Raw genomic sequence first — 13,564 nt, forward strand, 5'->3', positions numbered from 1 at the left:
ATGATGGAAGTGACTGAGATATAATGCCTTGTAAAATAGAAACTACCACCCCTTTATAAGACATGTCATGTCATATAAACAAATTCACAAACTGGGCCTGTAATTCCAGCTACTTAGGGAGGCAGAGGCATGAGGATGACTTGAGTCCAGGAGTTGGAGACCAGCCTGGATCTCAAACCTAGCATAACAACAACCACTTCACAAATTAGAAGACAATGACTACAGTAATACTGAATAAAATATTTATTCATAAAACCAAGATCCTTCCAGGCATAGTGGCACACACCTGTAATTCCACCTCCTTAGGAGGCTAAGGAAGGAGTATCACAAGTTCAAGGGCAGCCTGGTCAACTTAGTGAGAACCCCATTTCAAAAAATAAATATCAAAAGGGCTGAGGATGTAATTCAGTGGTAGAGCACTTGCCTAGCATGCATGAGGCTCTGGGTTCAATCCTTAGTACCACAAAAAAACAAAACCAAAACCTACCAAGATCCTTATGCTGATATCTTTATGTAATTAGCCATTTATTTTCTCACGATCAATTATTGGACCTGAAATTTGTGAGTCAAAGATTTTGGTAAATAACATTCATATACTTTTAAACTAAAAAATTACTTAAACATAATAAAAGAAAAATAACTCTGCCATCTGAAATTCCTATTCCCTAATTCTGCTCTCCAATGACAACCAGCATTATAAGTTTTCTTGAAGTTAAAAAAAATTTTTTTAAATGTACTGCCAGTCTGTTCCCCAGAAAGACTGTAGGGATTCACACTCTCACCAAAACTGCATGACCTCACCAACTTTTAAACCTTCAGTCCTTGCCTCTTCACATTTTTCTTTTTGTACTATAAGCTGATGACTCCCAAGTCTTTATCTCTAACCATGACCGTGCCCTGGAGCTTCAGGCAAGTATTTTCAGCTGTTAGGTGGACATCTTCACCTGGATGTCCTACAAACAAGCCTGATCTATCTAAACTGAACTCAATGTCTTTCCTCCAAAACTTACTACTCTTTCTGTAGTTCCAATTTTGATTGATAGTACTTAGTTATGTAAGTCAGAAACCTTGGGGTCATTTGCAGTTTCTTCCCTATCCCCCACCTCCAAGTAGTAATAATAGCTAAGTTAGTAAACACTTAATGACTTGCACATGTAGTATTTTATCTCAAATTCTCACAACAGTCCCAGAGGTAGATTTTAGTCTTAACATTTCCATTTTACAGATGAGGAAAACCATATAACTTGTTCAAGGTTATACAGCCAGAAAGCAGGAGTTTAATTAAACACAGGCAGCCTCAATTCATGGCATATACTATACACACTATACTATCACCATAATCACCATAGCTAATACATGTCCTATTTTATTTTCAGTCTCTGTCCTATCTTTTCCCTTTTCTCCACTCCCATCATCATCATCACCTGATTATAACTCTGATTATAACTCTCCATAAGTAGTCACATTCAATTTAAATACATTTTCCATGTTACCTGCAAAATAATCCTTCTAAAACATAAATCTGATCATGTCATTTCCCTGCTCAAGATCCTTTAGTGGCTCCCTATTACCTACCATAAAGACCCAGATCCTTTGTTTAATATTGAGGGATTCCTCTCCTTTGTCCATCCCTCTTTAAACACTTTGATCACATAATCCAAACTGGTGATAACTGCCTAAAATACCTTGCTATTTCTCATCACAAGGACTTTGCATTCCTTCTTCTGCCAGAAATTATCTTTCCCCATTTTCTTTTTTTTTCTTTCCCATTCACTCCTATTTTTTCTTTGTCTTTAAAGTCAGATTTTTTCTTCCTTCCTCCCTCCCTCCCTCTCTCTCTTTCTCTCCCTCCCTCCCTCCCTTGCCCCCCCTTTCTTCCTTTCTTTTTGCAGTCCTAGGGATTGAACCCAGGTTCTCATGCATGCTAGACAAGTCATCTATCACTGAGCATTTTTTTCATGATAATGGGGACACAAGACACAACCCAGGGACACTTTTCCACGGAGCTACATCCCCAGTCTTTTTTTTTTTTTTTTTTTTAAGTTTTTTTGTAGTACCAGAGATTGAACCTAGGGGTGCTCAACCAAGTCACATCCCCAGCCCTTGTTTTTAAATACCTTTATTTATTTTTATGTGGTGCTAAGGATCAAACCCAGTGCCTTGCCTGTGCTAGGCAAGTGCTCTACCACTGAGGTATGTCAGCCCTTTTTATATTTTATTTTGAGACAGGGCCTCACTAAATTGTTGAGGCTGACTTCAAACTTTCAATCCTCCTGCCTTGGCCTCCCAAGTAGCTGGAATTATTGGGGGCCCAGCAGGCCTAGCAACACAGATGTTTTTTCCTCCAGGAAACCTTTCCTAATTCCTCCAATTATATGTCCTCTGTTCTACTTTGACTATTTGCTTATTTTATATTTGTGACATTGTATTAGTTTTGTTTACTTTTCTCCCTTGCTAGAATGTTAAAGTCCTTGAGGGCAGGGACTCTTATTTAACTCTACGTCTTTAGTGTTTAGCATGGTGGTTGGCGGGTAAGTAGTTGCTTAGTAGATATCAGCTAAATTGAATTAAATAACTTGATTGTGAAATTGTAGTGCTTTGTGCTTTGTTGAAATTAAGACATCAGTGATATAGGAAATATTTTTTGAGAAAGGCAGGTGTAGGGAGGAAGAAAGCTGACCTAAATTGCTGCCTGTCTACCCCTTAATGTGGGGTGGGCAGGTGACAATTTAGTAAATTAGTCTCATAAATTTCAATATTTTAATAGATTTTCTCATGTAAATGTAAATTCTATCGCCATTATGGGTTGCAAGCAATCTTAAGAGCATTGCCAAGAATGGAGTTCTGCAGAATACAGATAAAAGGTATGAAATAAATTCCATCATATATGCTGAGAATGGGATACTGAGTACACCTGGAATTAGCTTCTATGTGGCAACATGGGGAGGATGAAGATATGCCCAAAAGTGAGGATGAGAAATTATGTTTACTCCATTCTAACTGTTGGCTACTTTCCTGGCAGTATAGTGCTCACTCAGTATTCAATTGTGTGTGGCATGAATTGATGTGAATTGAAACTATCAGTGTCACAAGTGACGGTTTTGCATTCTAGGTTCTCGATACTATTATTGGAACCCCACCCTCCAGAGACCATCCTTCTATTTTCGCGGAAAACCCGGACTTATTCAGGTCACGGGGCTTTGGCCTATCACTGTAGGATGCTAGCTTGTGAGGCAGTGCCCATTCCTGATTGATACACGGTATGAGACAATTTGTTGGGTCGAGGAGTGAGGATTGGCGGAGCCTGTCTGTGGTGCTTCGCAGGGTATTGGATGGTGCGTACTAGAGATGCAGGTTCCGGGGCAGCCACAAACGCCACCCGGAAGCCTGAATGAGGCCTTCTCCGTACAGGACGTGCAGCCGTCAGCGTGGCCGCTATTCAGGGCGCAGGGCGCTGGGCCCGTGGCTGGGGTGCTGTGCGCGTGCGCGTGCGCGGCGCCGCTGTCTGTAGGTTGGCTGGTTATTTTGCAAACGGGAGGGGCCGTGCGCGCTCCTTCCTCTGGCCTCTGTCCCCCACCCCCCCTTCCCCGGTCCCAGTCTCTCCTTCGGAAAGATGTCGGACACGGCAGTAGCTGACACTAGGCGCCTTAACTCGAAGCCACAAGACCTGACTGATGCTTATGGGCCGCCAAGTAACTTCCTGGAGATCGACATCTTTAATCCACAGACGGTGGGCGTGGGCCGTGCGCGCTTCACCACCTATGAGGTTCGCATGCGGGTGAGTCACGGGGTGAGGGAGACAGCTGAGGAAGGACGGGGCGGGGGCGGGGTGGAGGCTGCTATGGGGACAACTAAAGGTGGAGAAGACGCTTGAAGAGGTCATTTGAGGGTTAGGGGCTTAGTAGGTTTGGAGAGAGATCTGCAGACTCGGTTGTGGCCCGAGGATACAGGAAACTCCTCAGGGGGACATCGGACCGGGATGAGGAAAAACAAATATCCACGAGGAAGAAGTGAAGCATGGCTGGATAGAGTGGGGAAGATGGAAAAAGATTAGAGTGAGGAATTCAAGTAGATAGGAATCATGACTGACAGAAGGAAGGACAAGGAGGGTGGAAAAGGGCTGGGGGATGGAAAGCCAAGGCGTTATATCGCTGGGTCCCGTAACTAAACTAGGTTGTGGGAAAACAGTCTGAAGAGGGAGGGCAGGAGGCTGGGCTTCTTCCTAATGAGGTCTCTCTGGGATGATGGGACTAAGCAAAGCCTTGGATTAAAGGGGAAATAGACTCCAGGAAGGGCATACAGTGGGCTTGTGGAGGCAGAAATAGAATCTCCTTGAGACTGAGTACTTCTCTGACTTGTCTAGGATTAACATCTGAAAGAGAGAAATGTTTTATGCTTAAGTTTTCTCAGGTACCCCATGCTGAGTCTCACCGAGAACCTGGCCCTGCACTGGGATTGGTGGATTGTCTGTTGCTGCTCTCATCCTGTGCTGATCCTTTAGATTTGAAGTATTCAGAATGTTTGCTTCAATATTTGTTGGCTCTCATTTGGGTTCTCTTTGTATGAATGACTGTTTGTCTTTTCTGTCGTGTATTAACCTTTTGGATTCTGACCTTGGTCTGTAGTTGCCTTAATACATGACATTTCAGGACTACCCCAGAAGTGACTTCTTCCAATGTGCACTACAGAGGACTTTATTCTCTAGTTCTTAGTCTACAGTGCAAGGCTGGAATGTGCAGATAGAGTATATGGTTTGAAGTTTTTCCTCCCCACCCCAGTTGAAGTGGTTATAGGTGGAAAAGTCCAAGAACCATTTTCTAGTTTTCCTTATATTTTCTTCCTAGTCTAGAGAGCCAGAGTATTCTCTATGAATAGCATCCTCCTAAAACAGCATTGAAAGACCTGAAAGTATGATGCTTTCATTTTTGAGTGAATGAATTGAATGAGAAAGTATGGCCTCCTACCCGGACTTTGAAATCTCATTGAGAAATGATCTCCAAATTCCAAGTTGGCACAGTCCAAACTGAAGAAAGAAATGTAAATTGCAGAGCATGAGAAACATCAGTCTTATAGATTTATATAGATAAGATTTTTGGGGGGGTACTGGGAATTGGTCCCAGGGGCACTTAACCACGGAGCCATATCCCCAACCATTTTTTTTTTTTTTGCAGTGCTGGGGATTGAACCCAGGGCCTTGTGCTTGTGAGGCAAGCACTCTACCAACTGAGCTATATCCCCAGCCCCAATCCCCAACCATTTTAATTTACTTTTTTATTTTGGAACAGAGTCTCACTAAGTTGTTTAGGGCCTCGCTAAGTTGCTGAGGCTGACATTGAACTCGTGATCCTCCTGCCTCAACCATCTGAGTTGGAATTACAGTCATTCGCCACCATGCCCAACTAGATACAAACTAGTTGAAATAATCTCTTTTGGGAAGAATGAAATTTAGGTCCTTCAAAACATGATAAAAGCAGGGAACTATTAATTGGTAGAGAAAATAATTACCTGAGGGAGCTGGACTTGTTCAGTATAAAGACTGCTGTGGGATTTTGGAGACATTGCCTTGATATATTATCTAAGAGCTTAAGAGGTATGGATGAAATAGCTGTCTGCTTAGGTGTTCTAATAACAGAGGCTGTTCATCTAATGCCTACTATGTTCCAGACCCTGAACTAGTTTTAGTTTCAACCTTAATCCTTAAAAAACCCTGTGTGTTGGCACATACCTGTAATCTCAGTGACTTTGGAGGCTGAGGTAGGATCACAAATTTGGCAACTAAGTGGAACCCTATCTCAAAAAAGGGGGCTGGAATATAGCTCAGTGGTAGAGCACCTCTAGATTCTATTCCCAATACCACACACACACACAAATACATAGCACCCATTTTATAAGTGGGAAACTTATAAAACACCCGTTTTACAAATGGGAAACTAAGGTGGCATGCAGTTTAAGTGTCTTGCCTAAGTTCAAATAAATATAATTAATATGGCTGGGATTTGAGCCCATGTAGAAACCCATGCTTTTTCCATTACACTTTAGTCTCTTTGGCAAGACTTATTTGGAAACCTTTCATGTGTAAAATTTTTCTGCTCACAAACCTTATCATCAGTGTCCCTTCCACAGTTGGTTTTTCTGTTACTAGAGATTGAACCCATGGGGCTCTTCACCACTGAGCTACATTCCCAGTCCTTTTTACTTTTCTTTTTCCTTTTTCCTTTTTATTTTTATTTTGAGATAGGATCTTGCTAAATTATTGAGGGCATCCATAAACTGCTGAGGCTGGCCTTGAACTTGTGATCTTCCTGCCTCATCTTTCCAAGTTGTTGGGTTAAAAGGCAGGTGTCATCATGCCCAACCCTTCCAGTTTCTAGTTGTATAATAATGATAGAATTGATGGTGGCTCCTTGTTCTGTGAGTTTGAATTAATATTGTATTGCTCATCTTAGTTTGTATGAGCTTTTTTTTTTCTTTTTGTAGTACTGGATATTGAACCCACAGGTGCTCTAGTACTGAGCTACCTCCCCGGTCCCTTTTTAATTTTATTTTGAGACAGGGTCTTCTCACTAAGCTGCTGAGACTTTCCTCAAACTTGTGGTTCTCTGCCTTGACCTCCTAAGTTGCTGGAGTTACAGGCATGTGCCACAATGACCAGCTGGATGTTTCTATTGAACCCCTTTTTTCAAAAAATTTGATAAGATCATTTGTTTTTACTTATTTTTATTTTGTTTTATGGTGCTGGGGATTGAACCCTGGCCTCATGCTTGCTAATAAATACATGCTCTACCACTGCCTTCTACCTCCAACCAATCCCACATAATAAATGTTGCTGAAGCTATTCTCTTTCATTTTGTTTAGGAAGGAATCCTTCCCCCAGTGGGGGGTCTTGAGGGGTTTCATGGTAGCCTCCCATGATACATATGGAACATCTTAAATATTAGTTGTCCTGTGGACTTGAACTTTGCTTCTTTCTCTCCTTTCCCTTGGTTTTGTGGTGGTCAGAGCCAAAGGACTCTCAATATCCTATAGTACACAATCCTGCCTCCCTCATATAATTTGTAGGTTGGAGCTGAGGGACTATCCTAGTATGTAGTAACCTCTTCCTTAGATGGGTAGGTGTTGAAATGAAAGGGCATTATTGTCACTGTCCTGTGGGGGTAGGGAAATAATACTTTTTTTTTTGTGAGTCAAAGGAGGAAGTCCAGAAAACGGTAGTGGTTCCTGTGACTGTGCCTTGGAAGAATCTATTCAGCTTTTTTAAAATTTGGTCCTTTGTTGGCTTGTATTAAAGCCTACTAGTAAAGGTCCTACTGTTTGGGGAATCACAGTATTTCTAATGAACTCTGGTGGAAATATAGAATCACATAATACTAATGGGCCTTTTCTCTTACAGGACTGATAATTTTTCCTATAAGGGTTTATTTTGAATAGTTAATACATGTACATGGTACAAAATTCAAAAGGTATATTGTAAACACTAAGTCTTTCTCCCTCCTCTGCTCTGCAGAAATTCCCCTTTCTGAAGAAACCATTTTTCAGTTTCTCATTTATTCTTTTTTTTTGGTACTGGGGATTGAACCCAGGGATGCTTAACCACTGAGCAACAGCCCCAGCCCTATTTATATTTTATTTTGAGACAGGGTCTTGCTAAGTTGCTAAGACTGGCCTTGAACTTGAGATCCTTCTGCCTCAGCCTCCCGAGCCACTGGGATTACAGGTGTGCGCCACCATACCCCACTCATTTGTTCTTTTAAAGAATGGTTTGGATGAGGAAATATTACTTTACATGTTTCTCACTCCATTTTAACCCATTGACATTCCTTGAACCTTGAAGATGTTGAGCAGAGTTGTAATTTATGTCAGTTGGCTAGTTATTTGACTTTCAATGACTTATATAAAACTTGGATCCTGAAAAGGTGATTTCCAGACTTGAGGACTACAAAGCTTGTTATAGTAAGGACAGTGTAACTCACCAGTAGAGATGGGAGATGGTCTTTTCTTGCACATAGGTAGTTGTGGAGAAAGGAAATAACTAGTTCCTTTCATTATCCATTCACTGATCCTGAATTGACTGGCAGGAAATCTGGTCAAGATTAATAATGTGTTTGCTTTTTTTTTTTTGTACTGGAGATTGAACCTGTGTTACTTAACCACTGAGCCAAATCCCCTGCCCACTTTCGGACAGGGTCTCACTTACTTGCTGATGGCCTCTCTAAGTTGCTGAGTCTGGCTTTGAACTTGTGATCCTCCTACCTCAGCCTTCCTAGTTGCTGGGATTATAGGCATGCACCACCATGCCGGACTTGTGGTTGAATGTTTCTATTTAGAACTTGTAGATGGGAGTGAAGATCAGTTGTTTTGTTTGTCAGGGGTTTCTGTTGCCACTAGAGCCTGGGGAATCTTTGTAATGATTAAGATGTGGGAATGAGCTAGTTTATGCCAGTTAGCAAGTTATGGTAAGCCATCTTATGTAATGGCTATTTCTTCTGCATTTCCTAGGCAAGGAGATGATAAATAGATACACAGGGTCTCTATTAATCAATTGAGTATTTATTAAGTAACTTTCATTTTGGGAGATGCAGAAGTATCCGTGATTTCTGATGAGCTCATGATTTTTAGGTAGACAAGACAAACATGATTTATAAAATAGTATGTCAGGTGACACTTAAGTGTAAATATCAGAAATGTCAGAAGAATACAGAGGGGAGAGATGCCAATATATTCATCTGTTATTGCTGGGAAAGATTTCCTGGATATTGTGAAGGTTGAGGTAGGACTTATAGAATGGAAAAGATTTGAATGGGAAAGATGGAAGGAGGCATAACTTGCAGGTGCTTATCTCTTTACAGGAAGCTTAAATACATTTTTAAATGGAAAATATAATATGTGCACATGATAAATTTTACAATGAACAATGCTTTTTCAACCCTTTTTTCTGTTATTCTCAAAGCCAATCACTATTACCAGTATATTTTCATAAAATTTGAGTTAATATAAATACACACATATATATCTCTTTTTAAACATAGAGACAAGCCCCCCCATACCTTGATTTTACCACTTAGTATTTTTCCATACTGGCACATAGATCTTTCACGTTCTTTTTTTGGTTGTATAGTATTGCACTGTACTGGTATACCATGATTTTTTAATCAGTTACTTGTTGATGGACATTTGTTATTATAAATAATAAAATGCAGTGAAAACTCATTTTTACATATGACTGCAAGTCTATTTATAGGAAAAATTCTAAACAACAGTGATTTTTTCATTTTAATTTTAGTGTTTTTTTGCGTAGGGCCTTAGGCATGTTAGGTACCAGCAAACTACACCCCAGTACCAGCAAAGGACTTCTGATTACCAATTGTGACATGGTTGTATGTGGTAAGGGTTGGTATTCACCTGGTGTTGGTTTGAAGGTTTATAGGTCCATGGTCCATAGGAGATTTCTTAATTGGACCTGTCCAGTGATTCTGATGGTAGCCACCTATTTACCTTCTCTTTTTCATTCTTCCATCCCTATAGACAAACCTACCTATCTTCAAGCTGAAAGAGTCCTGTGTACGGAGGCGCTACAGTGACTTTGAGTGGCTGAAAAATGAGCTGGAGCGAGATAGTAAGGTATGGCCTATTCCCTGTTTGGTATTTTCAAAGGAGATCTACATAGGCTGAAAGGACATAAGCACAGTCTATAAAATCTTGAATGGAATGGAGACATTGAATACACTTTTATCTACCAAAACTCAATATTTTTGGGCTGGAGATACCCTTTGAAACTTACAGAAAGTAAGTTTAGGATAATTTTAGTTTTTTTAATGTTTATTTTTTGGTACTGCGAATTAAGCCCAGAGGAAGTTTACCACTGAGCTACATCCCCAGTCCTTTTTATCTTATATTTTGAGACAAGGGCTTGCTATGTTGCTCAGGGCCTTGCTGAATTGCTGAGGCTGACCTTGGACTTGTAATGCTCCTGCCTTAGCTTCCTAAGTTGCTGGAATTACAGGTATGCACCATTGTGCCTGGCTAGGACAATTAAAAAAATATTACTCCAGTTAGTGGCTAGTAAGTTGTGTAACTTAACCCCTGTAGGTACTAAAAATGTAAAATATAGTGTCAGGAAAGGCCTAGCTAAATTCTTGAATGGTGGTGGATTGTTAAGGAAAGTGAGGAGTACTTGGACTTTATCTCCTTTATTTTGAGATAGAAAAATCATCTTCCCACAAAAAGAGTCGTATCAATATGAGCCATTCTGACTGTCCTTATAGTCTTAGCCTTTGCAAGTTGCTAGACTTGGGACAGGATGGACCCTGTGCCTAATAAGAAATGAGGTACACAGGGTCTGGGAATGTAGTTCAGTGGTAGAGCATTTGCCTAGCATCCTCAAGGCCCTGAGATGGATCCCGAGAGAGAGAGAGAGAGAGAGAGAGAGAGAGAGAGAGAGAGAGAGAGAGAGAGAGAGAGAGAGAGAGAGAGAAAGAGAGAAAGAATATGAAGAAATGAGGTATACAGTGCTTTACCATCACATTTGCTCTCTTTCCTTTTCCCATGGGGCTGACATTTTGCATCTGCCTGCAGATTGTAGTACCACCACTGCCTGGGAAAGCCTTAAAGCGGCAGCTCCCTTTCCGAGGAGATGAAGGAATCTTTGAGGAATCTTTCATTGAAGAAAGGAGGCAGGGCCTCGAACAGTTCATTAACAAGTAAGCCCCATTCACTACTTTTGCATCCTGGTCTTTCTGTTTTGTCTACCTCATCTTTTTGTAATGACTTATATAATGTGGTGCTGATTATATGGTATACTGACTAGACAGTGAAATTCTGTTCCTTTGAGCAGAATTCTGGTTCTGTATTTCAGGACCTGAAAGAGCACTGCATATTAATGATTATATCTAGGAATTTCTGTACCTTGCCCTTCTATCTCCCTTCCCCTCTATAGTATTAGGGTTGAGGCAGTGCCCTACTGCTGTATTACAGTAGTTCAAACCTTAGTGCTGACCTTGCCCTTCCTCCCCTGTCTACACTCCCACCCCTATGCTAATGTTCTCTGATTTCAAATATTACTGATAACCATCTTGGTCTCTTTATAGAATTGCTGGGCACCCACTGGCTCAGAACGAACGCTGCCTACACATGTTCCTACAGGAGGAGGCAATTGACAGGAACTACGTCCCAGGGAAGGTGCGCCAGTAGGAGTCCCTCTCACCACTTGCCCTCTACTTTCCTGCTGAAATGACATTGGTTTTTACACTAAGCCTCTCTCTCTCTGTCTTTGATCTGAAGTTGGCTGCCCATGCCCTGGTCTGATAGACTGTCTGGCATTGTGCCCCTTGGTACCTGACTACACCATGTGGGTCCTCTGCTAGGATTCTTATCTCTGAGGAGAAGTGGGAAACCACAGGCAGATGCCCTTTGGTTGGTGGGGGGGGTGGGAGGGGGGGTTGGACTGGAAGGCAAGTTCTTGGGCATTTACCTGTGCCAGAAGGCTAACCTTGGGGGGAGGGGGGCTTGTACTGGTGAGGCACTTGGATACATACTGATGCTGCAAGTCCAGGGGATTTTTCTTATTCTTAGGTTTAACCAGGAATTCTGAGCAGGGAAAAACCCTGCCTTTCCTACCTGCATGAACTTTTTCCTTTTTGGGAAAGTGGTAGAGACCCAAAGCTTTCCTTGTTTTCTCTAGGCCTGCTCCCAGTTTTCTCAATAGTTTCTTTTGTTACTTTCTCTCTCCCTTGTTGCTTTTCATGGCAGTAATCCTCTTAGAGTCTAAGCAGTCTGTTGTATGGAACAAGGTGTGTGGGTTTTCTTGGCCCATCATCATGGCTGCTGCAGAGTCAGAAGAAAGCCATAGGGCAGTAGGGGAGCTCCTATTGCCTAGCCCCTCTCCCTTTGTGGCTCCCTACTCTGGTTGCCTATTTTTGCTCACCAGCAGGTGAGTCAGTATGGGCCAGCAGTTCTCTCTCCCCAGGCCTTTGCTACTTTATGGGTTAGCTTCGCAGGTTTGGTGACTCAAGGGGTGGTGATAACTCACCGCTGCCTGGTGACTCCCTGAATTATGGGAGTGAATCATGTTCTAGGTTCCTCCAGGTATTAGAGAAGAGCATCACCACTTTCCTCCTTTCATTCTCCCTCCCCCCACCATCCCATCTATTGCTGCCCCAAGGGCAGAAGCACACAAACCACACAGTCTCTGATTTCTCCTAAGCACTTTGCGCTCAGGGGCAGGGACTCGGACAAGAGTTGTCACTGCTCTCCCCAGCTTGATCACAGGGTTTTTGAACTGCCTGCACTTGTTCCCCATGGAACTCCAGCATTCTCCCCAGAAGTTGAACTAGGGCTAGCAGCTGGGCATGGAGTTCCTAAATCTTAGAGTTTAAAGCAGCTTCTTGAGGCTGGCAACCGTACTGGGCTTTTGCTGCGAGGTAGTATTTTGTTTGCTGGGGCCCACTATTCATCTCAAGTGGTGAGATGAGAGCAAGTTAACCAGGTGAAAACTGGGGATCTTTGCTTAGACTCCGTATCATAGAAGGACTGGAGTTTTCTATACAGGTCCTTGGGGGAAAAGATTGCTGATTCTGACATAACCCTGATCAGAGAGATTAGGATTGGATTTTCACATGGGATTTGGAGCCCGTCTAAATGTTGAAGTTTCCTGAAACAGATCAGCTCTCCAGCTTCTGAGCCTGTGCCAGGGGTGAGCAACCCCTAGAGAGAGGCTCTGCTCCCTTCCCCACCTCACCAATGTTGGTGTTGTTGCTGCCTTTTTGATTTGTATCCTCTGTTATAGAATTTTTTTAAAAAATTTCTTCTTTCATTGTGCACAAGTGCTGAGAGTCTGAGGCCCCATTTCTGCTGTGTATATATCCTGACTCGGGGCTTTTATTCAGCGAACTGTTCATTCTTCTGTCAGACAATGTCATATTCAACTCTGTTCATATTAAACCACTGTGAAGCAAGCCTCTGTTTTCCTCCTTAAAATTTATTATTTCTTAGTATCTAGAATATGCTGGGTATTGTGCAGAAGTCATACATATGACCAATGTCTTTAGGTAATAAGTTTTGCATTTAAATTAAAAAGAAAACAGAATCCTAATTGCCTATAGTGATATTTACCTATCCTTTTTTTTTTTTTTTTTTTGACACTGGGGATTGAACCCAGGGTGCTTTACCACTGAGCTACATCCCAGTCCCCTTTTTTGTTGTTATATTTTATTTGTTTATTTTTACATGGTGCTAAGGATCGAACCCAGTGCCCCACACATGCTAGGCAAGTGCTCTGCCACTGAGCTACAACCCCAGCTCTCCTTTTTAAAATTATTGAGACAGCATCTTGCTAAGTTGTTGAGGCTGGCCTGGAAGCTTGTGGTCCTCCTGCCTCAGCCTCCTGAGTCACTGGGATTACAGGTGTGTGTCATTGTGCCCAGCCTTTAACCATCTTTTCTTGGAGTCAGTTTTGTCACAGAGATAGTATTTCTGTTAACCATAGGTGCAGTACCTGTGGTTTGCATAAGATTTAGCAGATTTGGTTTTTAAACCTGTAGATTTGTGCTAATTTAGGCAGAATATATTT

The 13,564-nt window shown here is 41.9% G+C and overlaps 1 protein-coding gene across 1 annotated transcript; it reads left to right on the forward strand.

Annotated features, from left to right (window-relative positions):
* The first annotated feature begins 3,460 nt into the window (after window positions 1–3,460).
* SNX12 (sorting nexin 12) lies at window positions 3,461–12,951 on the forward strand. Its single transcript, XM_079124936.1, has 4 exons — window positions 3,461–3,778; window positions 9,523–9,618; window positions 10,573–10,697; window positions 11,085–12,951. The coding sequence occupies exons 1-4, from the start codon at window positions 3,614–3,616 to the stop codon at window positions 11,185–11,187; spliced, it is 489 nt and encodes a 162-aa protein (XP_078981062.1). The 5' UTR covers window positions 3,461–3,613; the 3' UTR covers window positions 11,188–12,951.
* The last annotated feature ends 613 nt before the right edge of the window (window positions 12,952–13,564 follow it).

The sequence above is a fragment of the Sciurus vulgaris genome (assembly GCF_902686455.1).
Source record: "Sciurus vulgaris genome assembly, chromosome: X".
Classification (NCBI taxonomy): Eukaryota; Metazoa; Chordata; class Mammalia; order Rodentia; family Sciuridae; genus Sciurus; species Sciurus vulgaris.